The 27,626-nt window shown below is 38.9% G+C and overlaps 1 protein-coding gene across 1 annotated transcript; it reads right to left on the reverse strand.

Moving 5' to 3' along the window:
• Positions 1–1,231: 1,231 nt before the first annotated feature.
• On the reverse strand, positions 1,232–26,896 carry LOC149289120 (M-phase phosphoprotein 9-like). Its single transcript, XM_089491030.1, has 24 exons — positions 26,879–26,896; positions 21,453–21,568; positions 18,766–18,886; positions 17,808–17,897; positions 17,088–17,161; positions 16,186–16,312; positions 15,667–15,751; positions 15,448–15,542; positions 13,525–13,641; positions 12,385–12,815; positions 11,467–11,613; positions 10,891–10,978; positions 9,498–9,713; positions 8,902–8,949; positions 8,448–8,512; positions 7,553–7,647; positions 6,739–6,880; positions 5,992–6,164; positions 5,452–5,616; positions 4,337–4,451; positions 3,794–3,882; positions 2,946–3,085; positions 2,421–2,489; positions 1,232–1,333 (listed from the first exon to the last, which is right to left on the reverse strand). The coding sequence occupies exons 1-24, from the start codon at positions 26,894–26,896 to the stop codon at positions 1,232–1,234; spliced, it is 2,928 nt and encodes a 975-aa protein (XP_089347156.1).
• Positions 26,897–27,626: the final 730 nt, after the last annotated feature.

Below are 27,626 nucleotides of genomic sequence, written 5' to 3' on the forward strand. Positions count from 1 at the left end.
TGTGATACCGTAAAAGGCACAAGGGGTGGACTAACACACTTACATTACAATATATATATATATATTATATATATATATATATATAAAATGAAACATTTCAATAATAATTATTAGGTTTACAAATCCAAGAAACAGATTTCAACAGCTGCAAGGTCCACATGTCGAGGGAGACTGAAGGACCTTGCTGTGCACAAGTCAGAGGAGTGGTGTTAAGGAAAGGGTTAAATCAAAGAAGTTAGCGGGCACAACATGAACATTTAACCCCAAACTTTGCAATGAGGCTCTCTTTAAGTATGTCAAACAGACATCTACAGGATAATTAGTCACATCATCCCCATATCCACACAAAGCAAATTCCAGAGTTTATGCTTTGTTTGGGAAAAACACAAATAGAATAATGTCCTTAGAAAAACAGAGATAGTGGTTCTAGTAAAGGTGGGCAAAAGCAAACCTCCAAATTAAAGTTTTAAAAATGTGCCAAAAACTGAAAAAGATTTAAAAAACAAGCACAACATGCTCTGATACTTTAAAAAGTTTTTGTGTGACAATTTCACTTTTAAAAAACAAAGCAGGACGTGAAACGGGTATTCTTGTAATCGGGGTCGGAATTCTGTAAATCTATCAGTATTCTCATCTTAGGAAAGAAAGGTTTCTTCTCAAATACTTTAGATTCATCTGATGTAAACTGTGTTTCTAACAAAATGCTTAATAAAAAAAACCCAGAAATCTACATGTATATAATACACAAAAAAAGAAATGAAACTTATTGCTGAATATCTCACAAAACAATGTATCTATGACATTTAAAATAAAAATCATTTGGTCACACAAGAAAACAGTTCTTTGCTTTGCAAAAATGTACATATATTTCCAACGTGGAATGGATTAGTAAACACTTTTAAATAGTATAGAAAATCATGTGTCACAAACTTTCATTTAACAAAGAGTTTCCAAGTGGAAGAGCTAAGGAAGACGAGACGCTGGTATATATACCTTTAAATGTAGGAGTAACGCTGCCTACGTTTTAAAAACATGGCTCTTCAAATAGCAAAATATACAATTTGTGGGCATCTTCCAGTTCCGTGTAACAAAAATAAATTCCATGAAACTCTTATGTGGAAAAGGTATACAAGCGTATTATTATTTGGAAGTACACCGCTCCGGAAATGCTAGAGCGGACTATTTCTGAGTGTAAACGTAGCCTGTGCGGGCTTTTCCTTCACGGGTGGCTTTAGATGTTTGCTGAAGTTGGCAAGATGTGATGTTTTTTCAGGGTCATCCTCACAGATCCCAGATCTCGATTGATTTTCTCAAGACGGTCTTCCAATTTTTCCTGATTAGAAAGGAGATAGAATCAACAAAAACAGTACCCAGATGTGGCTAATCCTGCAATTTCACCCAGTGAATTTGTGAACGTGTGTGAATCAAATATTTCTAGTTAATTCTATCTATTTGGATGCCATTACAAACCCTGATGTGACCAATGTCTAAATAGTAAGGACTGTGGGGTCCATTCAGCATTAGGAGCGTTGTTGTCCTATACAGTATGAGGGTCCAACAGCAGTAACTTTATGCTGGCCTTGAATAGTCTATAGTTTATAGATTTCTTTATGGCCATTGAAATATGCATTATACAGGGCCTCCACAGTGAAGAAACCCGCCCGTTTTGGCTCTTCAAAATGAGCTGTAAAGTCCTTTTAGTGACTAAACCCCAATGTCCCTTTCCGTCTCCTGTGTATGCTGGTTAATTAAAATGTTTTGTATTTCCCGTTGATCAACAGAACATTGGCATGTAAATTGTTACAATAAATTCACCAGGTACAACAACTTTTACACTTTCTTATCTCAATTTAACATCAAACATCAGTAAAATAGTTAAATAAACCATATTCTAATAAATTAAAGAAGGAAAAAAAAAAAAAAAGGTAATATCCAGTGAGGGATATAACTATAATGTTGTATTATAAATATAGCTCAAAAAAGTTGTATGCCAAGAATGACATTTTAGAACCCAATGTGTCACTCATGATAATTGTCACCCTGGCCAGACTGCACAGCTTCCTATTGTACATGGAATTCTTACACACCGGGCAAATAGGAGCTTTACTTTGATTGTAGATTCCAGAATCTGTTTCACTTAGGGGACATATGTTGCTCGACGATAAAGGGAGGTGAAAGGATAACCTTGTATTAGCCAGACTTTGATCCAGGTTAGTAGTGGGTTTACGTTGGACACCACCCTAGATTTCTGACCTTCCAAACCAGCACAACGAGTAGTGTCCCCAGTAATGTGGCCGTTCCTGCCCCAGACCTACTGTCTTAGACCTGGACCTCTGGGTAAGGTTCACCAATGGATTATTTTGACATGGCAAAATGTTTGCTAGGAAAAAAAAAGAAAAGGAAAGAAGGAAAAGAGATACCTTCTTTGCTCTCATTTGCAGGCTCAATCTATGACCAGCACCAGGCATCCGGCTCAGCGCAGCTTCTATCTGTTGGCAGGAGCACATAACATTAGAACTATTGCCTACACAGCTTTCTGCATTCGTTACAATGGCCTACAGCCTACGCTTTTTGTTTTCCGTCAGTGTGGTTGAAGACATTGGGTTTAGAGCCAGGAGTACATTACCTCTCAGTAAGCACGAGACTACAAGCCACGATTACTACTAATGCACGAACCACATAATATCTTCAAGCTAAAAGGCAATGCATTTCAAGCCATGATGGTCAATAGAGGCCACTTCCCAAGGTAAGGTGCCTTCTCAGACATGACATTCATATATTAGACTCCACTACCACACATAGAATAATGTATGTAGTCATTGGCCATGCCGGCTAGCTCTGTGGCATCACTGTTTTTGAAGGCTTATAAGCTATAGTATAGTGTCAAACATATTGTTTTCATACAGTATAAAACATCTAATAACAGAGATTTCATGGAAGGTTACCTGTTGCTTTTCCTCGGTTAGGTCATCAAAAAGTCTTTCTACATCTGCTACATTCTTCACCCTCTCGTTGTAGGTGAGTTCTGTTTCATAGGGCGGTACTAAAATAGGAAGCTGTGACTCGCTTCTACTCCTCTGTATCCCTGGAAAAGCAGACCCTAAATCTTATGTACCACCCAGTATTGCAATAACACAATTGACTTCATGTAATACATTCAGCCACCACTTTAAGATTGCCTAGGTGGTTCTTAGCTGGCAGGGGTGAAACCGAGCATTGAGAGCCGCCTTCCTACATGCCGCTGATCGAAAGAGTTATTTGTAAAGGTCTTTGAGAGGTGTCTTTGCCCAAAGAACGGTCACTCATTGGGTGTTTTTGGTTCAGAGGATGTAGTTTGCACATCTGGCACCAGATCATCAAAAAACTTTTGACCAAATCTGCTTGCCGAATCTAATGAGTTCCAGCCATGTTATACACAGCTTGGCTCTTTGTGTTAAAAAGCAGATCTTACAAAACAAAGTGTCCGAGTGCAAATTTAAACACAAAATAGACATTTTAGGTTAAAATGTGCATTTTTGAAGTGGGTGGTAGGTTGGAACATTTTTATATTTAGATACAGGGAAGCTCTGTCTCCATGAATTGCAAATGGTTATGCAGTAGCCAGGAGAAGAAACGTTGAATCAATCAATGTTTGTGCAATCAACAATGACATTAATATTCGTTAAAATGCAAGGTGACAATGTGACAACTAATATGAGGGGGGAGTAAAGGTAGCTGAGATGGCTTGGTCTTTCATTGTATAAAATGTGGCCATGGACCAAGGAATAGAACTTTCCCAATAAGACTGCAATACCTTCTGGGTCATCCAGGGACATGAACTGAAGCCTCTTCCTTGGGCTGGGATCCTTAGATGTAGATGGACCTTCCCAGGCCCCACCAAACCTTTAAAGAAATAAATCAGAGAGAGGTGATGTCTAAGCAGTTTGAAATTGGGAGCGATCACTCCAGTGAGAGAAACCATTCCAGCCCCTGTTTTATTCTACACGATCTATGTTCTAAGGTAAAGTAGATTATAACCGAGGCACTGGGTCATTGTCTTTTACTTGAGTGGAATCCGCTCCTCAAACTTCTACAGCTGAATGAAACACCTAGGACCGTAATCTGCACAATATTAGAATTATAAAGAAAGCACTTGTGACTAATGAAGCTCACTGAATAGCAATTAATGAATCTTAGAATTCTGTCCACAATATTTATGAGGTACTTAGACGTAGTGATGCGCTAAACAATATATGGCTATATAATAGTGTGATGGAAACCCCAATATTTATTTTATTAATGGTATTAACTGGGTATGCACTGAATTATTGCTTTGTTTTAAATAGGAGATGTTTACCGTGTCATTGGGTTTTCCTCATTACATTGACTGAAGCCTGGGGATAGGTTTTCTCTTGGAGAGCGTTTTGGACTGTACTTCACACAGACAGGCATTATCATCAATTCCCGCTTAGCTGCAAAACAAAATTAGACGTCAGCGGCAGTAAACAGACAAAAACAAATTCAACTCGGATAACTGTTGTGTGTGTGTGTGTGTGTGTGTGTGTACCGTAAAGACGACCCCCAAACTTTGAATATTAATGTAGGAAAAACAGGAAAAGCCTAAATATAAGACTACCCCCTATATGCCACTGTCTCCCTGATATTCCTTTTAACCCCCTATATGCCACTGCCTCGCTGATATTCCTTTTAACCCCCTATATGCCACTGTCTCCCTGATATTCCATTTAACCCCCTGTATGTTACTCTGCCTCCCTGATATTCTTTTTTTAACCCCCTATACGCCACTCTGCCTCCTGAAAGCCCTTATACCCCCCATATGCCACTCTCACCCTCGTCCGACTTACCAGTGCTTCTTAGACTTCTCCCCGTGCTCCAGAAATTGGTGTCTAGTGCTGCTGCCAGCACTTCTGTCGGGGCTTCTATGAATGAGCACTGGAAGGACATGTGACACCGGCGCTCCGTCACAGAAGCCCCAGAGGAAGTGCCAGCAGCAGCGGATTGTCTGCGCGCATCGCACAGACCTCCACCGGCTGCCAGAGAGGAGGATCCAGGTCCCCTGCAGCGCTGTGAAGGATCTGGATCTTAGTCTTGTAGTCAGACCTCCTATTTGAGGTCTGATTAGAAGATGACCTTGAATATAAGACAATGGTAATCTTTCATAGCATTTGCTCTGGAAAAACCTTGTCTTATAATGGAGCAAATACGGCATATACATAAGTTCTTAACTAAAGCCCAGGCTGGTTCTGCACAATAGTTTAACTTTACCAATTAAGGGCCATCTCAATCTTACATGAGGTTGCATCAGAATTGGTCTTTATTGGTAAACTCCTATCGCTGCCTAACTTTGAAAAACAGAATCAATACGACATCTGAACATGCAGAGAAGGGAAGTCAAATCTTCCAGATTAAACAAATGTGTCCTTTAATCTGGAATTGCGATTTTGTTCTTACTTGGAGTGGTGACAGGTGTTGGCTTCCTGTTTGAAGGTGGGACAGATGACGACCTTGGGCCAGAAGGAGAATTAATTCGCCTATGACCATCTTTTTGTTTTTCTGGTGATGCAAAAGAACTCCAAGAGTCATTGAACCCAATTGTTTGTCGCCTACCAGGCAATTCTGCAACATACAAGTGTCAAAATGTAACATTCCACGAAGGTAACAAAATGTTAGGTTTAAATTTCAATCAGGCAGGCAGAAACATACAGTGCACATGCAACTAACAGATATATATATATCTTTATGTCAGGCCAGTTTCCAAGCATTTAAACAATGGCTAAAAGTAAAAGAAGAATGATAGCTGCATTTTAACGTAAAGCACAGCTAATTGATTTTACCAGCTCTTGACTCTAGCCATGGCTAAAAAAGGACAATTTCCGTGGTGGCAAGTAGTTACATCCAAGTGTAAAATGGATTTCTCTGCCAAGCAATCAGTCAACAGCTTACTAACTGGAAAAGAAAGCATAGAGATTATGCATGGAGCACTTCACTTACGAAAACCTGTGTTCTGTTTCTCAGTTGGCGTTCCCCAACTTTTTATTACTTTTCCTTCTTCAAAATCTTTCAGTGCTTTTAGAATTGGACTTTTATGACTTTCACCGTCTTTCCCCACAGCTTTTCCTGGGAAGGTATCAAACGGTGCATTCTTATCGAGAGGAGAACTGTACCTTGAACAAAAACATGACTTAATCGGTAAGTTAAGTAAAAATATAATATTAATTTATTACAATGAATGAGTGACAGAAACATATATTGTGACAGCAGACTGAAACACGTTGTCCTAGTGAATGCACAAATTTGGAATCCCCATATCTATTAGTTGCCCAAACAATTTCTGCAAGCTTCGTACGCTCGTTCAATAAGATTTATTTTTCTATAACATAAATAAGCCCTATACTGACCGGTTATACACGTCCCGTTTCAGAGGCCTTCGTGCAGTGAGTTGCAGAAGTACTTTCCCCTTCCGTACTGTTAATGTTAAATCACCGAACCAAAACGTCACAAGGATAGGCAAGCGAAAAGTGAAACAAATGTTGTTTTGACCAATAATGTCTTCAATGTTTGATTTAGAATTTAATATTTAAGCCTCTGCTACCCTTTCTGTAGTACAAAGGACTTCCCGCGCATGCACACACACCCACCCACAGACACACACGCGCTTCTGCCGAGGTATGCCAGGTAAATGAAGGGGGGGGTTCTCAGGGAAGAAATCTAGGGTCTGAAGCTGCATTTTCGTTGTACCTGCTGGGCAAGTATGTGTTGTTCTTTGTGTTTTCCACGTCACAGTTCTTGTTATCGAGCGGTTGTCCAGTGAACATAGAGCACTCAGAACCAGGTGCAAGACATTTTCGCTTGGCCACATCCAGCGAACGCAGATTATGGACTGCGTGAACCATTTCGGACCTATATAAACATGTGAGAGGACTCTTCTCAATAACCAAAATATTGATATACAATTTCACATGTAAATGGACCTTAATGTATACATTAAAATGTTTGCCATATGGCGAGGTAGTTGTCAATAAATAATTTAAGGTTAAATTACAGATTATGTTTTGCCCCCAGCACATGTGTTCTCTGGACTTCATCTGTGGTCATTACCATGAGGTAGAGGTAATACCAAACAGCAAAGAATTACAGTTAACAGTCGGGGCAGCACATATAAAATGATCATGAACATAAACGTGCAATAATTATTCAATACAAATTATTGGAAGATTATTCTCAAGATTTCAGATCCATTACAATTTTAGTTTTGCAAATACTAATTCATTTTTAGCATGTTTTAACTAGAAATCCCAAAAAGCAAAGAACGACGAACGATTTTTTTTTTTATCAGTGAAGGATTTGTTTGGTCATCCACAGAGAAAAAAACCTGACATGAAATAGTTTTTTTTGGCTTTGCTAAACAACCCTTCTGCAAAAAAAAGACCTTTCCTTCTGAATTTAATTTTACATTTGTTTTCACCCTCTCCTTCTATTAACGAAGGTACAAAATGATCCTCTGCACAAAATTTAGAGGAATTTTCCCCCAAAAAAACCCCTTACTTGACACTGGACTGTAATAAATGGCTTTCAGAAATGTGGCGAAGTTTCACAGTGTTCTCATGTTCCAGTTGTTTGATCTGTGCTTCCAGTTTTAAAATCAATCTGTTCAAGATAAAAAACAGAACACGTCATTGTAAATTCCATGCTCCCTTGTTTTTTGTGGCAAGTCTGTAAAAAAACAACATTTGAGTTTAGAACTGCTTTACTGTATACAGCAATACAAATTAAATATACAGAAGCCACAACAATCACCATCACCTTCTTTATATAGTTTCCAACTTATATTTAATTAGTTAAAATTAAATAACTCAAGATGTAAGCCATTGTAGTGAAAAAGGGGCTAGTTATTTAGAAAGTAGTTTTGTATGAGGTGGGAAGTACTCCCCGCGAGCTTCAGCTGTTTGTAAAATTATTCAGATTTTCGTGTTATAATCCCTGCCGTGGATAGCAGCGAATTATTTAGGAGGATATACCTAACAAGCAGTTGGTGAGAAATCATGGAAAGAAGGGGAAACATATTAGCGACGTGCAAAATCCTAGTAAGTTAGGTTAGTTTAGTGAGACGGCCAAGGACTGACCCACATCAGATATAATAAATCCTCATATAAATCCTTTAAATGTGTCACAAGACATGGCATGGTATTAAACACAGGGTCAAACTCATAAAATAGATTTACCAAAATAGGATTTGGCAGAAAGTTATTGGATATAATTGTCAGAGTTGCTTTGGAAGAACATCTGGGTCTTAAGAACCAAAGTAAAAAGTGTCGAGGAGGTCAGTGGAAAACAGAAAGCTAGACAGGCAGTTTTACTTAACGTACTCTGCTAGAGCATAGTTTGTCTTTTGTTACATGCAACAGACACGGATAATGCGAAAGAAAGACACTTCGCTTCTAGATTACCTTTTAAGTTCCTTATTTTCATCGTGTGCCTCACAAAGTTTATTTTCGGCACTGCAGAGAGTACCCTGCAACCATGCAAAAGGTAAAATACATTTTAACAAATTAAAGGTAACCAATGCTTTATTTTTGCCAGCGGCAACACAATAGAGGTTATGCATAAGATGCGGCCACGAGAAAAGTGATTTTACGTCCATAGCAGGCAGCGAGAATGTCCCTGTTATGGCTAGTGATTTATCAAATTACCAGCTATACCTAATCCACAACACTAAGCAGACTTCAGTAACGAGACCAGCCACCGAGCCATATGATTAGCAGATCTTAAAGTATTTCATCTTTATTGTCACGGTGCAGATAGAGAATGTTATGCGTGTTATTTTCTGTGGCCTCCACCATGACAAATAAATACACTTTAGAAATGAGCAATATTAGTACAGTAGAAAAATGCACTCCTTACTTTTACTCTTTCGTGCTCCTTTCCCAGAGATTGGTATTCCGAAAAAAGCTGGAAAACAGAGCAAGTAATGATATTTTATTTAATCAGAGTCCAAAGATGGTTACACGGCATCATAACTGCTGATTTTAATACTTTTCTGGGAACAGTCTAGGTATTTAATCAACAAAATTTTGTATATGGACTTCTTAGCGCAAGATTTGAGAACTATGGGAACAGCGGGCAAATGATTCTATAGTCTATGAAGACTATATTGCCGTAACATCAGACATTAATTTTTTGAAATGTTACTGTGTTAGCTCTATATGTTTACGTAAACTGCAGAAAAAATATGAAATTAAAGCTTTTCTCAAGCTTATTTACCGGTACATTACATGCTTGTTAATGGTGTGCCCTAGAGGGGAAAAACACTTAAGTGTTTTTAGTTTTTTTTGCCTAAGAGGTGTACATTTTATCCTGAACCACAACTGTTTCAGTTCTCTACAACAAATACATTTAAAGCGTGAAGCCTACATCTGGCAACAGCGCTAAAAAATAAAGAATGCAGAGTGTGGACTGTTAAAAAGACATACATAAAGTTAATATTTTCTTTAACTTACATCTTGAAACCTTTTTTGCTCTTGCTTTATTCTTCCATCTTTATCATCTGACACTCTGAAGGCTTTTTCAAGAGCCCCTTCCAGTTCTTTTAACTTTGACTGCAGCCTGCTAATTGCGTTCTCCTTCTCTTTATTACTTGTTCTCATTTCCTCCACTTGTTCTTGTAGGACTTTGGCATTATCGTTTGCAGTCTTCCAACGCTCTCTCCATTCGGCCTAGAAGAAGAGCAGTTATAGATTGATATCATAGCAGATATAGTTCTACGATTACTTAAGAATGAACAATAATGACACACGTTTTATTCATTTCAATTCATCAGAGACCCAAAATCTTTTATGCATACTGGCCAAGAAAGAAAACATTTTTTTCTGAAAATGGTTCTCTTAGCAACAATTATTCCATATCATTAAAATTCCTATCTGTATTTTAGGGCAATTACATACACTCTTAATCTTCTCCAAAACATAATTTGGGTAGGAGTAATATACGAAATAATAACCAAAATGCACATCTCTTAAGTCACTCCCTATGCCAAAGATTATGTAAGAGGTAAAAAAAAAAAAAAAGCAGTATATGACAAAATATCCCAATTTAGCATAATACAGATATTGGAAAATATTGCAAAATGGAAAGCATTAAGAACCGGTAGCTCTGTTTGATGACAGAGGTGTGTATAATATTATACGGTCGTTTTAGTTTATCCATTGTGCTTTCAAGATGTCCCAAAAATTATTTCAGCTTTACTTGGGTACAATATACGGAGTCTGTGTACCTTTTCCGGGTGAGGTCCTGCAAGAGCTTACACAGGGCAAAGGAGATTTCTTAAAGTAAAAATTACGGTACTTTTTATTTCTTAACGTAAAAGTTTCTGGTTGGTTCTGTATTGGATCAATAAGGGGTTATTTTACTGAAAACACTATTTTACTTTCAAAATGTGATTCACGATATAATGAAACATCACCATTGGGACTATGAGTTCTAAGACATCAAAGCAAAGAGAGAACTCTTCTGAACCAACATATTATGCAATTAAGATCCAAATATTACTACTTTTTGGTTATTATAGTATTCATTATTTAGCAATGTAGATAGTGTAGAAATGACTATTACTATACTACGTATCCCAGTGAATGTTCTAAAGGTGGGGAAATCAATGGAAACATTCAGATGATGAGGATAGCCCTACTTTAAAGAATTTGTCCTAGAAGTGCTCATAAAAAAAAACAAAAAAAAATCCTCATTTTATTATGGGAGTTATAATTCGTTACTAGACTGTACACATCATACGTAATTGAAAGGCATACTGTATACACAAAATATCAAGCATTCATATTATGCAGTAGAAGATATGTTACCAACAAAGCAAACTACACACTCATCCAGCATTCTTACCAACAATGTTTCGAGTTCATTGTTCTTGTTCTCAAGTATCCGTATCCTTTTGCTCGCTTCCGTCACAGCCCCTTCCATGTGGGCACATCTATAAAAGTAAATCAAATAACATGCAAGTAAATGGGATGGGCACGCTAACGTGGGATTTGTGTATCCATGACTGAGGTTCAGAGACACTATTTCTGATAGAAAACCCAATATTAAAATGTTTGTTGAAGTCCTACATATGGTAAGTCAACAAGCCCATTCTAACCTCTAGTTATAAAAACAAAAAGCAACAGAATAGGTTGAGCAAGGACTTCATTCTGTGGAGCATCTCGGCTATGGCTACCCTACGCATGACCTAGGACATCACACCAACTAAGCAGCAGGAGATGTCGTCATGTCCCGGCACTGCTTTTTAAAGACACAGCACACAGTAAGTTCACTATGGCTGTGCTGTCTCGAACTAGGCTAGAATATGCTACTTGTCTAAACATTACATTAGTGAGGGAATGATTAGTTGTTTTTACTGAAGCTTTCAATTAAATGAATTAAAAAAAAACAAAACACTGTACAAATATGTGTGTCGACTACCTCTCAGACAGACTTGTGATTTTCTTCTGCTCTTCAGAGCTATTATTGGCTAGGATCTGTTGCTTTAAGTTGCTGATTTCCGATTCATAGTAGTCACGCAAGTCCGATATGTGCCGCGCATGTTTTTCCCTCAAACTTCGTCTGATGCTAGAAAAACAAATTGTAGTTAGGCACATGTTATTTAAACTATAAAAAGCTTTTAATGGAGTAGTTGCAGATGGGATGCCATCGACCAGCTTGTCTAGCTCTGTAGCCAGGAACACTATGCTAAGAGGTCAGATACTAAAGACATACAGTTATACAATCTCTCAATGGGCAAAAAAATGTCATACACAAAGTTTTACATATAGCCACGTACAAAACATACATATACATGCATTGCATGCTTGGTTTTTCTAGTTTTTTTCATATTCTAAAAATGCCTTGAAAACATCTAGGAGATGTTAACATCTGTTAAGAGCCAACATTACGACTAGAGGGGGCCTCTTCTCCTTTTGTAGCAGTTTGTTGTTATGTGTGACTTAAAATTATTTTATTGACTCTGTCTTAACAGCGTGATGGAATCTGCTGGCGCTATTTAAAGAGATATAATGTAATATACTTTCTGAATTAACACCAACATGCTTTGTTATACCTTGGAGTAAAAGTAGCACCTTCCATTGTAAATAGGGAACAACTGTGAATCCTAGCTGTCTGCCTTCTGTTCTGTATTTATTTACATAATGATGTGTTCTTCAGAAATGTACCGATTTACAACGTACATTACGTAATGCAGACAGGTGATGAGAGCCAGGCTCCTTATTAATGTTAACGCTGGTGCGGCTTTAACTTTGCTATTTTCTTTTCCATATGCACCTAATATAACGAAAAAACTTTGGTATTTTATTTACATCCCATAATCGAGGCAAATACACTTACTTAGACAGAGTTAAAGGATGAACTTGATTGGACTCGGACATAGTCTCGTCTGTAAACGGCAGAGGGGACTGAGGCATTGAGGATGGTGTCAAACTATTGACGTCATCTTCGGTACAGAGCATTCTCTCATCACCGCTTCTGGGAGAGAGCTCCAAACTGTGATTTGCTCTATTTTGGTATCTGCCGATTTCCCAGCGCTGTTCATCTATTAACGGGCTACCCGGAAAACTATTCAGGGATTCCGCCAACAAAGATGGAGCAGAGGCCGATGTAGAGACAGTTGTTGAATCACAGTGGTTAAAAGAAGCATTTTCCAAAAAAGAGTCTGGAGTTAGCGAGATGTTGCTATTCTCTCTGCTAGGATTTCTGCCCGTATGAAATTGTGAGCTACGGTGCGGCTTTCGGTGTAGTGTTGGGTCCAATGTCAGCACCTGAAGAGGAAAAGAAAATGTTAAGACCATTTGCATTTCACCGATATGCTACACACACCCTGCTTGAAAACATAACATCTTGTCTTATCTCGCAGTTCCAGACCTATGAACATACTGATAACACCAATAAAGATGATTAGTTATAAACAGGTTTTAATGCTGATCAAAACCTGAAGCATGCAACACACATACAATGATTACAGAAGACAAGTTAAAAACAGAAAACAAGGAAATGCATTATCTGCAATACCATAACTCACAAAGACAGAATTTGAGACCACACACACACACACACACACACACACACATCTTGCCATTGATGCGAATCATACATATGTTATTCATCTTCAGTTTTGCTGACGTGTTACTATTAAAGGGACACTTCAGCTATGATATGTAGTTTAATGAATATGATAGGGGACAGGACCTTTAAAACTATCCTGGTGACCGCTTGCAAATGCATGGGAGATTCGGCAGGCCCCGCTAGTTGCCATATACAGCCAACCACATCTCCTGACAACAGGCAAAGGGGAACCTACAAGTTTTTGCTTTTAAATTACAAAAAGGCTGTTCAGGATACTCAGGTCCGAGGAATATGAAGACAGCACGGTGCTACCTCTATCCAATATTCTTTAAAACATTTGTGAAGTCGCATCTGTACTTCGTTAGTTTCCGCATGCCGCACTTCTGGCTCAGATATAAATCATACCTCTGGCGGGTGAGTGTATTCAGAAGGTGAGACTGGCTCCCAGCCAGGGAACTTGGAAGACTCCTTTTGCTTCCTTTTATACAGATCTGTCAGTGATGGAATGCTTGTCTCGCTTGCCTAGAAACATGTTTAAAAAAAAATAAAAAATGTTTTGCAACAAAATAACAGGGATTTCAGCGATCACATGATCTGAACACTGCAGTCCAGATTATATCACAGGAAACACTTTTCATCTCTGTTTCAGAATATGGTACCGCTACATAACAAACACAACAATGGCGTTTTACTGAAACGTCACAGTGTAAATTTTCCAAGACTAGTTTGTGCCTACTTTGTTTCTCACACTTTTTCAAATGATTGTCTATTTAACAAATTCATTTATAAATCAAAGCCATGTGAAGAAACTTACTTAGCCACCAGTCCTTTCATTATTATTATTATCATCATTTATTGATTTATATAGCACCATTATATGCCACAGCGCTGTACAATGGGTAAACAGGACATAAGTTAGTACATAACAAAACAATTTGACAGAAACAACAGGTGAGCTTACAATCTAGATTCCGAGGTTAGGAAAGTTGACTTGTGTAATTAAACATTATTGTACGCCTTGAGCAATTTGCTTTCGCACTTCCATGAGAGCAATATCCTTTTTCACCGTCGTGAAAACGTAAATTTGCTAATCTATCACTCTGCTATTATTGCCGTCAATGTTTAGGATGTGATCCCATGGAGGGGGAATGCTTGAAGGTGTTAAGCATATGTTGACAATTTGCACTCATTAGGAGATCATTCTGGGAAATGACTAATTGCTACAAATCAGAGAGTTTCTATTTCCTGAAACAATATTAACTGTATAAAAACAAAACCCGCAGTACCAGAATGCATCAAGCCGCGTTTATGCATTTAGGCATCTAGTTTGATACCATCGGTCATATCATTGAACTACCCACCTTCCCCTTGGTCCAACAGTTCTCGACAATCAGTGGCAGGAAAGCGGTCCTATCAATGGAAGCCCAATAACCCCCCCCCCGCCATGTGTACCAGGGGTTCGTTAGACTTCCCGCAACATTCACTGGGCCAGTGCTAGAGCTGATTGGCAGTAAGTGTACCGCGTGCAAGGAGACGTGTTCGGCCAAACATATCTCCTGCGAGGAAAACTGCTGGGGGCAGGCAAAAGGGCATACTAGGGAGATTTAAAGAAGCTTCTCAGCTATCACGTGCATTAAAGGGGCACCGCTTTAACATAACTGACTATTGCAACACATTTCCTTGGTAAGGGAAAATACATGAGCATCTCTCTACCAACTTTGGATACATGTTTGTTTCATTGCTGTCTTCATAGCTTCGGGCAAATCACCAAACACAGCTATAATCACAGCAATTATTATTTCCATGGACCACATGAGGCCATATGACATGGAATCAAATCTTTTTACAAAATAAAATACATAGTTCCTGTGATTAATTCACATGTCCTCTTTATATGATGACTCCCATGTGAAATGAAGATGCAGTGGCCCCCTCTTAATCGCTGCTTCATCAAGGTCTTTAGAAAAGGGGACCCTATTTTTGTGTGCGCTGCATTGTTAATTCTTTGGAATACTAAACCTTTATTTTTAAAGTTCGTACAAGCAAGGTCTGCGCTTTTCCAGCTGGTCAGGTTTCCCACTCAAGGAGAGGTTATTGCGTCCACCTCAAGAACGCATTTGCTCATCAAAACATAGTATTCCTCATCAGCAAAGTTTAAATTATTTGTTAATGGTTTGTTTTATTATTTTAAATGAACAATACTTAAGGATACTTCTGCAATTAAAACTACAACTCTAAGCCATAAATGTCACACTTAGTAACAAAAAATATTAGCAGTACTGAATAAAGCTGCGCAGAAAGGATAAAAGTAACTTCAATAAGTACTACCTCATTGTTCGTGAAAAACTTGGAAAGTCCAGTTCCAAAGTTGTCTGGCAAAGGATGGTACATCTCCTTCTCATCCAACAACCAGTATGTAAACCCTGTCACAACAGAATTCACCGTCAGATACACATGAATAGGAAGAGAATGGAGAGGATTATTTGCGCTCATCAAGAATACCACAAGGAGGACAAATGACTGCGTTCAATACATTAATATACATACCGGATCCAGCAGAAACCAAGGAGTTTGAGCTCGCCGTGCGCTTATTGAGGTAAAATGTGTTTGACGGGCCATCTGTGTTTCCATCCTTAAAGAAGGAAAATGTTTTATATATACATATACCATTGCATTCATTATTTTGGAAAGTCAATAGTGAAATAAGTAGTAATGTATACAATAGCTCGAGTATATGTATGCATTTACACTAAACAGACGACACAATACTTGTGTAAATACAAAACCGACCAGCAAGAAGAGAACACGAGGAATAATACTGGAGAAAATGTAATGGATAATATTATGAAAGGAAGAGGGTTCACAGTTATAGTCAGGATTACATTAGAAGATTTTGACGATAGATGCATTGTTTAGATATGCATATGTTCAATAGAGCAATACATTAAAATACTTTTTATGGTAACACATGTAGCATTGCTGTAATCATAACACTAAAACACGTCTCCAGCAAAGGACGAGGAAATAACATAGAATGCAAATGATTTGGAAAAGCCTAGAACTTACTAGCGGCAATGCCTCAGCCCGATCTTGAGAATTTGCTTGAGAATGGTGGACAGCGGCTAGATCCATTTGGTTATTCTTCTTCTGTTGGTTTTTTTTGAGCTTCTGAGCCCAGGTTGTCAAAGATTTGCTAAAGAATGTTAAAAAACAAAACAAATAAATATACCAAAATAGCAAGGTTACAGATGAATCATCATACTAAACGACTACACGTGGCATGCTATCTGTTATTTTTGGACATTCCCACCACATACCTGTTTGGTGTGTCATTTTTACTGGCCATATTTTTTTCATTGCGTAAACAGGGTACTATATTCTCTGACGCAGTAATAACCTCTGTTGTGTTTTCCGACCCATGTATAAAATGTCTTTCACTTTCCAGAGGAGCCTGAATCAAGGTGTGATGCGTCACAGATTGCGTCCTGCTTGCTGTAGGAAGCCTGCTCCCTGTCGAGGCGCTTAAACATGCATTTGGCTCAGAAGCGGAATGGGTTCCATAACCGCTACTTAAAGATGTGTTCTCCTGGAAATGTTCTTGTGCGAGAAAAGCTTTCTGTTGTCTATCAAGTCCACCATGCAGAGAGAATGAACTGGAGCTGGCTTCTCTCTTTCCATGCCCCCCAGGATCATTACTTGCCATTGATAAAACAGAATCCCCTGTACAAGACTTCCAAAGACATTCACCACCATGTAACCGAATGAAATTCTTAATTTCATCGCGTATGACCTGTGAATAAAAATCCACTGACATAAGGAATATGAAAGGACAGAGGAGCAGCCCAATCTTTACATGAGACACTAAAATCTAATAGTTGCTAAGCTGTACCAAACAATATTAAGAAATTGTTAAAATCAGAGAACTACATTGTTTGCACAAAAAGGCAAAACTCTAAAACATATTATACCGATGGCAATAATCCAAGCACTGCTTTACGGAGTCACAGGGATTAACACTTTTAAACTCCAGGGGTATCAAACGCTGTCATTTATCAACAAAGAAAAAAAGAGCATCTGTGTTAGAATGACTAAGTGCTAAATAACATTTCCTGTTATGTCTTTAACGTGCTATATTAATCCCCAAAGAGAGGAAATAGTTGTTGTTCGTCTAAGCTGCCTTTGGAAAAGGGCAAAAGTGAAATAAAGATTTCCTAAATGGCTCGAGTATAAATGATAAAGTAATTGTGTTTGACAAGCCACAGCAATGCCATCAAATAAAAACAGATGATGTAAAGTGACATGTAAGAGAGCAAGCGTTACTTCCAGCAATAGGAATTATAGTAGTCTAATTCATTTATTTTTACAGCAGAATGTCTGCACTTTAATACCGTAAAGGTAAAAAAAAAATCAAAAAAGCACAACTGAAATGCAGTATCACACCATTTACAACAACAAAAATATTATCAGGTTAGATGTGCATTGAAATAATGCGCAAATACATTCCAAAACACATGCAGAAACATGAAATACAAGCTTATGGACTGGAAAACATAGAACTAGTGTTCAGTTTATACCCGTAAGATCCATTAAATCCATGCTGAGATACATACAGGCAGCATGGTATTCCTCAAACTATCCGGGAAGAAATGGATTCCCGACAAAGCCTGTAACATGAGGCAGACCCTCACCTGTATCTGGCTATTAAACTGTTCCTGTTGGGCAGCCATCTGGTCCTGGCATTGCTTTTCCACCAATTGGAACAACTTTAACCAACGGTCCTAAAACAAAGGCAACAAGTGACATCAGATAGCTATAGTGCATGCTGACAAAGAGAAATTGGAAGCAGATTGTATATTCTTTGTCTAGAATGCGGGTTAAACGGTATGGCTTTCCGAAAAGCCCTGGGCTTTTGGTAGTGAATGTGTTATTATCATTATTACTTTTAATAATATTCAAGTCCGAGATCTTCTATTGCTGGTGTCAAACTAATCTCTAGGCAATATACCTCACTAAATATAAGAAGATGCATTCGTATTGATTACATCTATGTATAGAATCCTACCATGTTAGCTGTACAAAGAAAAATAGGGCAAATTTGTAACAAACATCCAAAACACTAAATCTGCATGGGCATAAAAGTACGCTCCAGCCATCACATGCACGATAGTTGAGAGGTCCCTTTAAATAAGTGGTCTTCCAAGCAAATGCCTGGCGGTATAGTGCAGAGTCCCTCCGTATGCGTTTGGCCTTTTCCTCACCCCCAGCTAGTCATTTGTGCAGAAGGGGTCTCCTGGCGCATGATATACGGTACTTACCATCAGTCAGCTCCAGAGCTGGCTGGGCAAAATAATAATAATGGCTTTAAGCAGCCAATCAATGGTAAGAATCATCACAGCATGGAGGAGGCAGGGAGCTGCAGCTTATCCTTAAGGCAACTTTTTTTTTTTAAAGAATAAATATTAAAATACTTAAATATGCATTATTCTTTGAAGAGGTTGTAAGAGACAGTAGTGTGCCCCATTAAATTACTTAAAATAATAAAAATATAACAAGGCTCATACAAAAATATTGTGTTACTCATAGTGCAAAATACTTAAGATGTATCATTGTTCTCAGTGAAAGAGTTGAATAAATATTTATGAATACCTCACAGTTCTCCCATGTCTTTTGATCAGTATACTCGGCGCTGCACAGCTCTGTCGTTAAGGTCCATACATCAGGAGGTGAAGAATGTATCTCTGCGGTGGCTGCATCATTACACACGTCCCTACGATAAAGGCATATTTTCACACAAATTAAACAATGGTCTAGCACTGTACGTAAAGGTGATTGTTTTTTATTACCCCCCTGAGAATTGTGATGAAATAAAGTTATAGAGATAACAAATACCATGTATATGGCAAGTTATTTTCCACATCAGTCCAGCAGGGGTTTGTGTAAAATGCGTGCTGAAATACAGATACATATCACACATAATGTAACAACACTGTTACAGGGATACTTTGTGGACGTGTCCCCTGTGACGTCCCCTCTGTTTATGGATAGGTTATCCTATTTATTATGAGTGCCAAGCCGAGGGTGTACTTTATTTTAGAATTCTTAGTTTCTCGTGCTATGTCCTTTGCAAAATGTAGAGATTCATAGATTTTGATGCACACACGCACTTCACTTTGACCACCACATGTCGTTTTTATTTCTTTTCACAGTGGAAATTAGACGTGCTATTAAAATGGTGAAAATTAGATAACGTTTCACACGAGAAAGAAACATTTCAAGAATAATAATAGATGGGCATAAGCATTGCACATAAAACAGAAGTTGTGCAAAAGCAGTTGAAGGAACCCTCCATAGGAACAAAGTACCATAAAAAAGCTTTTGTGACAAATTACACCCTCCGCTAGAGCAAGAGACCAAACAGCCCAGGTTTTCTTGAAAGATGGCACTGAATTATTCATTGATAGAGTTAACCATTTAATTTGCTTAATCCACATTAGGATATCTATAACATCTTACCAACTGGGGAAAAAACGGCTGTCTCCATCTGGTGGATTTATTATCTGGGTAGATAACCAGTAAGGCTGGCTCAGGAATATCGGTTATAAGTATTTGTTATTTATTTATATATATATATATGGCCTTGCATACATAGGCAAAACAGAAACTACTCTAGGTGAGCGCATTAGGGGTCATAGGTCCAGTATTCGGGTAGCTTACAGGGATGGGGAGTCTGATAAACCTGTGGCAAAACATTTTTTGGATCTTAAACATCCTCTGACATCCCTCAGGTTTATAGCAATTGACCACATCCCGGAGTCATTAAGAGGGGGCGACCATGGAAGGCACCTATTACAGAGAGAAACATACTGGATCTTTCATCTAAAGACAATGTCCCCCTTTGGATTGAATGAAAAGCTCACATATACATCGTTTTTATGAGTTATCTCGCAAACTGTATATAGTTAGTGTCCAATGCCTGTATGCGGCATTTTGGAGTAGGTACTTGGGGAGTAGAACACTGTATGTGACTGATATGTAACCCTTTTATTAAGCTTAGAACGTATTAGTGGATACTGTGCAAAATCATATAGTGTAATGTTTTGTGGTATATGGATGGAGTTATACCAGTAGAGATCTTCTTGATTTAATTGTGGTATTTGGTACTACATTAGACAATAGATATCCATGAGTTAAATTGTCTATTATGGTGTCTTTATGTTGAATCTAGATGTATACATGAATAAGGAACTGTGTTCAATAATAATGGACACACCAAAATATTAAACATGTCCTATATCTATACATATTTGAATTAGGGATTTTGGTAGATTCAAATTCCACTGATTTGTCCATTTAATAATAATGGTGATTTAAAGTGAGTTGGTATTGCATGTTGCATTTGCAGGCATTTTTTTAGTGCTGCAACTACCGACATGCATGGTTTTTAATGTGATGTATCTTTGTATTTTAATAATAAAAGTATATATGTTTTATTATGTCAGGGGTTAACATTTAGGAACATACTTGCACTGTCACTTTAAATTTTGGATTAGTTTCAATTTTGCACATTTGTTATTTGCACCTTTTGTGCTATTTGCAGTTTGCACAATTCATTGCACATTATTGATACTCTTTGTCAGTATGTCTAGTAAATACCTATATTCACTATATGACATATTGTAGATATATTTAACATTTAAAGTTAATCCCCAATCATGTTTGCACATTATAAGCACTTTAAATTTAACATAATGAGCTCTTAGGGGCCTCAGAACATATTTCCCATCATTTTAAAACATTTTTGATTGTGCACAAACGGAATAAACTGTGTTACTATAGTAACAGGAACACAATAATGTTACACTGCACTTCCGGGTATGAGCAGTGTTATTACACACATGTTCACTAATGGCATTGACACGCCGATTTCAGCACACACCCACTCACTTCAGATTGGTGAGTTCTCAAGCTATTTTTTTATAAATATGTGTTTGTTTTAGTTCAAATGTATGTCCTGATGAAAGTCAGTAATGACTGAAACGTCGACTTGACTTTGAATAAAATGAAATTGTCAATTTAAAGACCTGGAGTGCTGACCATCTTTTTGAAAGTGTTTTACATGGAAACTGCTGGTTACTAGCACCGGGCTTGGAATATTTGGAATGGTGTGCAATGGACTCTGTGAGTAAATATATATATATATATATATATATATATATATAAATATAAAATTGCTCTGGTCCTAAAGGCATACAAAAGCCCAGGTCCTTGAGGGATTAAATCAGATCTTATTTCGCTGGCAGTTTCCTTTATTGTTGTTTTCAAAATGAGCATACCGTTCACCGGAAGCAGCAGTCTTACGCTGGTCTTCAGGAGGCTCTGACACTTGCGGGTCTGGCTTAGTGGAGGTTGAAAAATCCATGCCTGGATCTTGCTTATTATAAGTTATCACCTGAAATAATAAAATGGACAGTTGAAAGGCGTTTCAGTTTCATTGCATATACTACACACTGTAAAGAGCAAAGCCAAGTCAATTGCTTGGATAGCCCTGTATACTGTAATGCATGATTAGGCCCATGAGAGTTAATGGAAGTCACAACAGTGATTGAAATATGCCTTATGCAGGGCCAGCTCATCCCTTCCTGCTTAGACACTCCCCGGGGATAACAGTTAAATTAGCAAACAGAAACCACAAGTCTCCTGCCAATTTCCAATTTAGCGAATAAACCCCAAGCACCATATCCACAATGTATTACAAAGGGCCAACACAAACTCTCTTGATGGTGGCTTCTCTCGTACCTCCAGACCCTGATGAACTGTACCGAAACACGACGCAGAGCTTCCAGAAATTATTAAAACACGTATTTAATCACTAGAGCATTTATCTAATCAGTGTTCATAATGCACACACTGCATCAATCCACACTTTAAATATTAACCTCCCTTTTTCAGAAGGCTCTTTAAGCTCAATAGATGCTAACATCTGGCGCTCAGAGCAGGATATCCCCCCACCGCCCCCTATGTCCAAAAGCTATAAATAGTACCCCCTCCCCCACATCCTTTAAAACATGTAAAACATCTCCACAGCAAGCTGCATTGTTGTCTGGATCTTATTCAGAAAAGAAAAAAAAACAATGACGCAATCAAGTAGAGGGTGGAAAAATATGGCGCATGTAGGAACAATTTGGATTCAACCAGTCAAATCAAATTGCCAAAATATCACATAACGTCTCAATAAAGTCCTGTCCCTGGTACTCTAGCCATTTGAAACGTCGGGAGATAAAGGGCAGAATAAAGGACAGATCACTTAAGGTTTCATTTCTGAACATTGTATTGCAAAAGGTTTTATTGGTTGCTCTCCAAAATGTATCATTCTAAAGCCAAAAGAGACGAGAGCAATACCAAAGCTCCCCTTTTAACACGTGGATCGCATCCCACAGGTCAAACACACGGTCTTTGGAGACTCTCGGTTCATCTAACAGAGCTTTCTGTTCCCCGGGATCCTGAACTCTTGGATGGGAAGCAAAACCACTCACTACCTGCTAATGTACAGGCGTTTATTCAAGAGTTTGCTGGAAAGTTCCACCTCCATGGTTTCTCTACGCATCATCATTACCTCCTACAGGGAGGCTCACTGGGGTTTGCACTTCACGGTGTATGGAAGAAAGGGGATTTCAAGTGTTTAACTCTCCCGCGCAACTCCCTCTTTAGCGAATAGACCCTTTTTGGAAGATGGACAGCCCTTATTCCAACCAGGGCCTGAGCTCTGGCTCCACACCAGTCTTGCTTTAGTTGACTGGACCAATAGCACACAGCACTAGAGAGCAGTGCTGTCCAACATGTGGCCCATTGGCTATCAAGGTGTGGCCTGCATGAGATCTGCTTTGGTGGACACAGGGGGACAACAGGGCAATTACCCCCCCCACACACTCCAATAGACGGAGGCATGCTCCAGGAGTATGGGATCCCGACACCCAGATTTACCTCTTTATCTAAATCCCAAGAGGTGGCGGGGTCACACAAAGTCACATTGTGTGACCCCGTGGCAGCTCGCCAGGAAAGCTGCACCAAAGACAAGCTGAGGCGTCGCAGGGTAAGTTCCGTGTGTCTATGTATGTATTATGTTAGTGTGTGAACATGTGTATTTTGGTATATTAGTGTGCGCCAGCAAATACACCATCGAAAAACTTTTTAAATGGACAATAGATGATGTTAGAACGTAGACTCTCAAGATCGACACAATGTACAATTTGTACAATCGCTTTTATTTATCTTAATTATTAATAGAAGGGAATTTTCTAAGTATTTCTTCCTCTTTTCCTGCCTGAAACCGATGTTGAGCTTAGTGAAGAAAGAGCTGGCCGTGACCTCTTCCAGGTGGCTATTTGATTGAGCGGTCTGACCGCATTGTGTTTATTATTTTATTGTTAAGGGGACACACAGAAAGCAGTGAAGTTATATTGTGAATATATATATATATATAAAATATACATGTCCTATGTGTAGATGGTCCGCAAACACTATTTGTATGGTATTTGTATCGTCTTTAAGGTGCCATATATTTTAAGGATATATACACTTTTTATATGAAAAAGCGTAACGAAGCGCCTATTCACGGTTTTGTATATTGTTTTGAATGTTAGCCTGTGTGTCTGGATATACTAGTATGCGTGTGGATAAGTCAGTGTGTGAACAAGTGTCTTTGGGTATGTATGTACAGTATCTCACAAAAGTGAGTACACCCCTCACATCTTTGTAAGTATTTCATTATATCTTTTCATGTGACCACACTGAAGAAGTGACTCTCTGCAGTAGTGAGTGTGCAACCTGTATAACAGTGTAAATTTGCTGCCCCTCAAAATAACTCAACACACAGCCATTAATATCTAAACCTTGGCAACAAAGGTGAGTACACCCCTAAGTCAAAATTGGGCCCAACGTGTCAATATTTTGTGTGGCCACCATTGCCTTAACCCTCTTGGAGTTCACCAGAGCTTCACAGTCCTCTTCCACTCCTCCATGACGACATCACGGAGCTGGTGGATGTTAGAGACCTTGAGCTACCCCACCTTCTTTTTGAGGATGCCCCACAGATGCTCAATAGGGTTTAGGTCTGGAGACATGCTTGGTCAGTCGATCACCTTTACCCTCAGCTTCTTTAGTAAGGCAGTGGTCACCTCGGAGGTGTGTTTGGGGTCATTATCATATTGGAATACTGCCCTGCGGCCAAACCTCCAAAGGGAGGGGATCGTGCTCCGCTTCAGTATGTCACATGTTGGCATTCATGGTTCCTTCAATAAACTGTAGCTCCCCAGTGCCGGCAGCACTCATGCAGGCCCAGACCATGACACCATGACACCACCATGCAATCTTCTTATAGCCTAGGCCATCTTTATGTAGAGCAACAATTCTTTTTTTTTTCAGATCCTCAGAGAGTTCTTTGCCATAAGGGGCCATGTTGAGCTTCCATAAATCCAAAATAAAGTAGAGGCTCAGCACTCAAATGGTAAGGGATTTTTTCACACAGCCTGTGTGAAATAAACTCACCTTACCATTTGAGTGCTAAGCCTCTGCTTCTTTATTTTGGATTTATTGAAGGACTTGGTGGTACCCTGGCTCGTGCACCATCTCACAGTGCTGTATTCCTACCTTTGTTTCTATGTTGAACTTCCAGTGACCAGTATGAGAGAGTGAGAGATGATATCAAATTTAACACACCTGCCGCCTAATTGCGCCCAATATGGACATTTCCACTTAGTGGTGTACTCACTTATGTTGCTAAGGTTTAGACATTAATGGCTGTGTCGAGTTATTTTGAGAGGACAGCAAATTTACACAAAGTTATACAGGCTGTACACTCACTACTTTACATTGTAGCAGAGTGTCATTTTATTATATCTTTTTATGTAACACTGAAGAAATATTTACAAAAATGTGAGGGGTGAAATCTATATCTGAAATATCTTACAGATACCATAGGCTATATTAATGTTCATAATGTTGTCTATATTTGTAACATGCATGCATAGATAACTTGTAACCAGACTGAATTTAAAAGATCAGATAGACCTCTAAATATAAAGAGACCTTTAGATGATCAGCAATAATTAATATCATATGCTACTATTGTATTGTAAGTTATTGTCTTATATGTTTTTTGTAAGATTTATGTATTAAAATAAAAAATTTTAAAAAAATGTGAGAGATACTGTAAGTGTGTGAACATGTGTCTTTTGGGTATGTATGTATGCGCGTGAACATGTGTATGGGGGGGGTTGAGAGCACACACACATTTCTGATGATATGGCCCACTGCAGAAAAAGCGCATAATATTCTCAAACTGGGCTCCCATAGACCACCTCAGTCTCCCCCGAATGATAACAGTTCCTATTAATTACAATCCTCAAAGAATTCAACCAATAGGCTAGGGGTTGACACATACACACTTCTTCAAAGGACTAGTGAAACTTACAAAATTTGACAGCAGATTTGAACAATAGTCTACCCTTCATGAGGTTGTCCATGGCCTGTCAGATTCAGGATGGCCTGTTTGAACCCCTTCACTGTATTACCTTCTACTACTTATGCAGAGAGGCAGTTCTACTCATCTACCACCCCCTAGCAAACTATTTTAGTCTAGGAGCAACATTTCAATTGGAAATGTAACAAATCTCCTGAGACCACCTGACAAAAACAGATGGAAGCATTGCATTGTCGAAATTGCCTGGATGCTGCAGCATTAACATCAAACCTTTGTTCATATAGTGTACATGTCAGGAACATATAATCGTCACATGACAACAAAGCAGACACCACAAACACCTTGACTAGACATTCAGAGAATTGCATAAAATAATACGCTAAGGGTTACTTGCGTTACTTACTGTACTGCAACGCCCTGTCTATGTAAGTATACTGAAAACAATATTGTCATGGTGGTAAAACGGGAGTTATCAGTTGCAACCATTTAATGCAGGATATATTCGTACATACATACATGTATGTATGTATGTATATATGTATATAACTGCACTGGCATTAGGATTAGGCCTCTGCCCTTATCGTTATAGCTCACAAATGCTGAACCTTCAGTATCCGAACAGTGTCTCTCGAGGAATGTTCAAACTATGGCTCCACCTCACTTTTCCCCCATTGGGCAGAGAAAGCCCAGTTTTCTAGAACGACAGATTTTTGATTGGTCATCCTGGTATATTTCCTGGTTGCCCCAAAATTCTATTTTGACAGTTTTTTTTTTCCTTTGCGGCTACTGGCGGGAAAAACATACGTCATGTACGGAGGGGGCAAAATGGTAAACACATAGATACCCCCTCAGGCAAGCATGTCACCAATTACACATCAATGTATAGCGTACACTGGTAAAAAGCTAGGCAGCCGAAAAACTATGCGTTGGTATTAATGAATAAAATAGAGTTAGCTACGTGATTTGACCAATGCGCAGCTCGGAACGGTTGTTTCTGCGCGAATACAATCTCCATTAACCCCTACGCCCATTGTAGGCGGTGATGTCCTCAGCCTTTCTTCAGCATCAAATCTAGCAGCTTGTAGACTCATTGTGTGGCAAAATAAACACGCAATTGTCCAGTTAACCGGTTTGTACTCACAAACCGTCCTCTGAGAATAAGCCCCCGGACTACTGCCAATTTTGACAAGCGGGTCATCTTGTAAATAGCATTCAGTAACCTCAAACGATCTATCAAGCTCTTTGTGCCGGCACCACTGTTAGTATGCCCCTACCGCTTACCTGGTTGTCCCCCGCCATATCGCGGTGTCGCACAGTTGGCCATAAAGCCACCTGGGTTATTTAACCTGGAGTGATCCTGTCGTGTCTATATTGTCACTCTACCTATAAAGTTAGGAGAAGTAGAAAAAAAGCCTCCGTGGCAGACTAACGGGAAGAATACACAGGCTGCAGCCAATGGGCTGCCTCGAGAATTCAAAAGCAAAAATGCAGCACTGTCCATCCATTGGTGCCAGGGGGCGCAACTAACAAAACACGTCGCCAAAAGAGAAAGGCCACAGCCATTGCTCTGGTTAGTAAGAACATACAATTATCGTTTCGTTGAAGGCTCAATTACTCGCAACCCTTCTAAATAACGATTACTATTGCTGTGCTGACGTCGTGCTTCTAGAATAAGGGATCATTTAAGCATTCAATAATTTATTTGAGTGAGCTAAATGCACACAAAACGTCGCATGCCCGCCTTTTTTTCTCTACAGTGCGCGCGGTTACGCGTAGTGTCGTATTTAGAAAGAAACGAAAGTGGGCAGACTTTAATCCACATACGTACAGGGGGTCATGTGACCATTCTCATACTGTGAAGAAAAGGCTCTCACTTTGCGCATGCGTAGTGGCCAGTGCCTTAATGGTATGTACTTCGTCTCCTCCTCACTTGCGATTATACGAGATACGGTTTGGTTGACCTAATTCATGATTAGTTGCAAGTTCATTAATTTAACTGTTTCGTTGCTCGCTAGAAGAACGTGTTTCT

This window comes from Sceloporus occidentalis, unplaced genomic scaffold (genome assembly GCF_023333645.1).
Source record: "Sceloporus occidentalis isolate IW3139 unplaced genomic scaffold, rSceOcc1.0.p SCAF_48, whole genome shotgun sequence".
NCBI lineage: Eukaryota > Metazoa > Chordata > Lepidosauria > Squamata > Phrynosomatidae > Sceloporus > Sceloporus occidentalis.

What these genes read in the sequence shown, in the direction of transcription:
- LOC149289120 (XM_089491030.1), bottom strand. An exon ending in AACACATACTTGCCCAGCAG is followed by an intron (nt 6,165 to 6,738) that starts GTACAACGAAAA and finishes TTTTTGTTCAAG; the next exon opens with GTACAGTTCTCCTCTCGATA. An exon ending in GTCCCTGGATGACCCAGAAG is followed by an intron (nt 3,086 to 3,793) that starts GTATTGCAGTCT and finishes CTGCTTTTCCAG; the next exon opens with GGATACAGAGGAGTAGAAGC.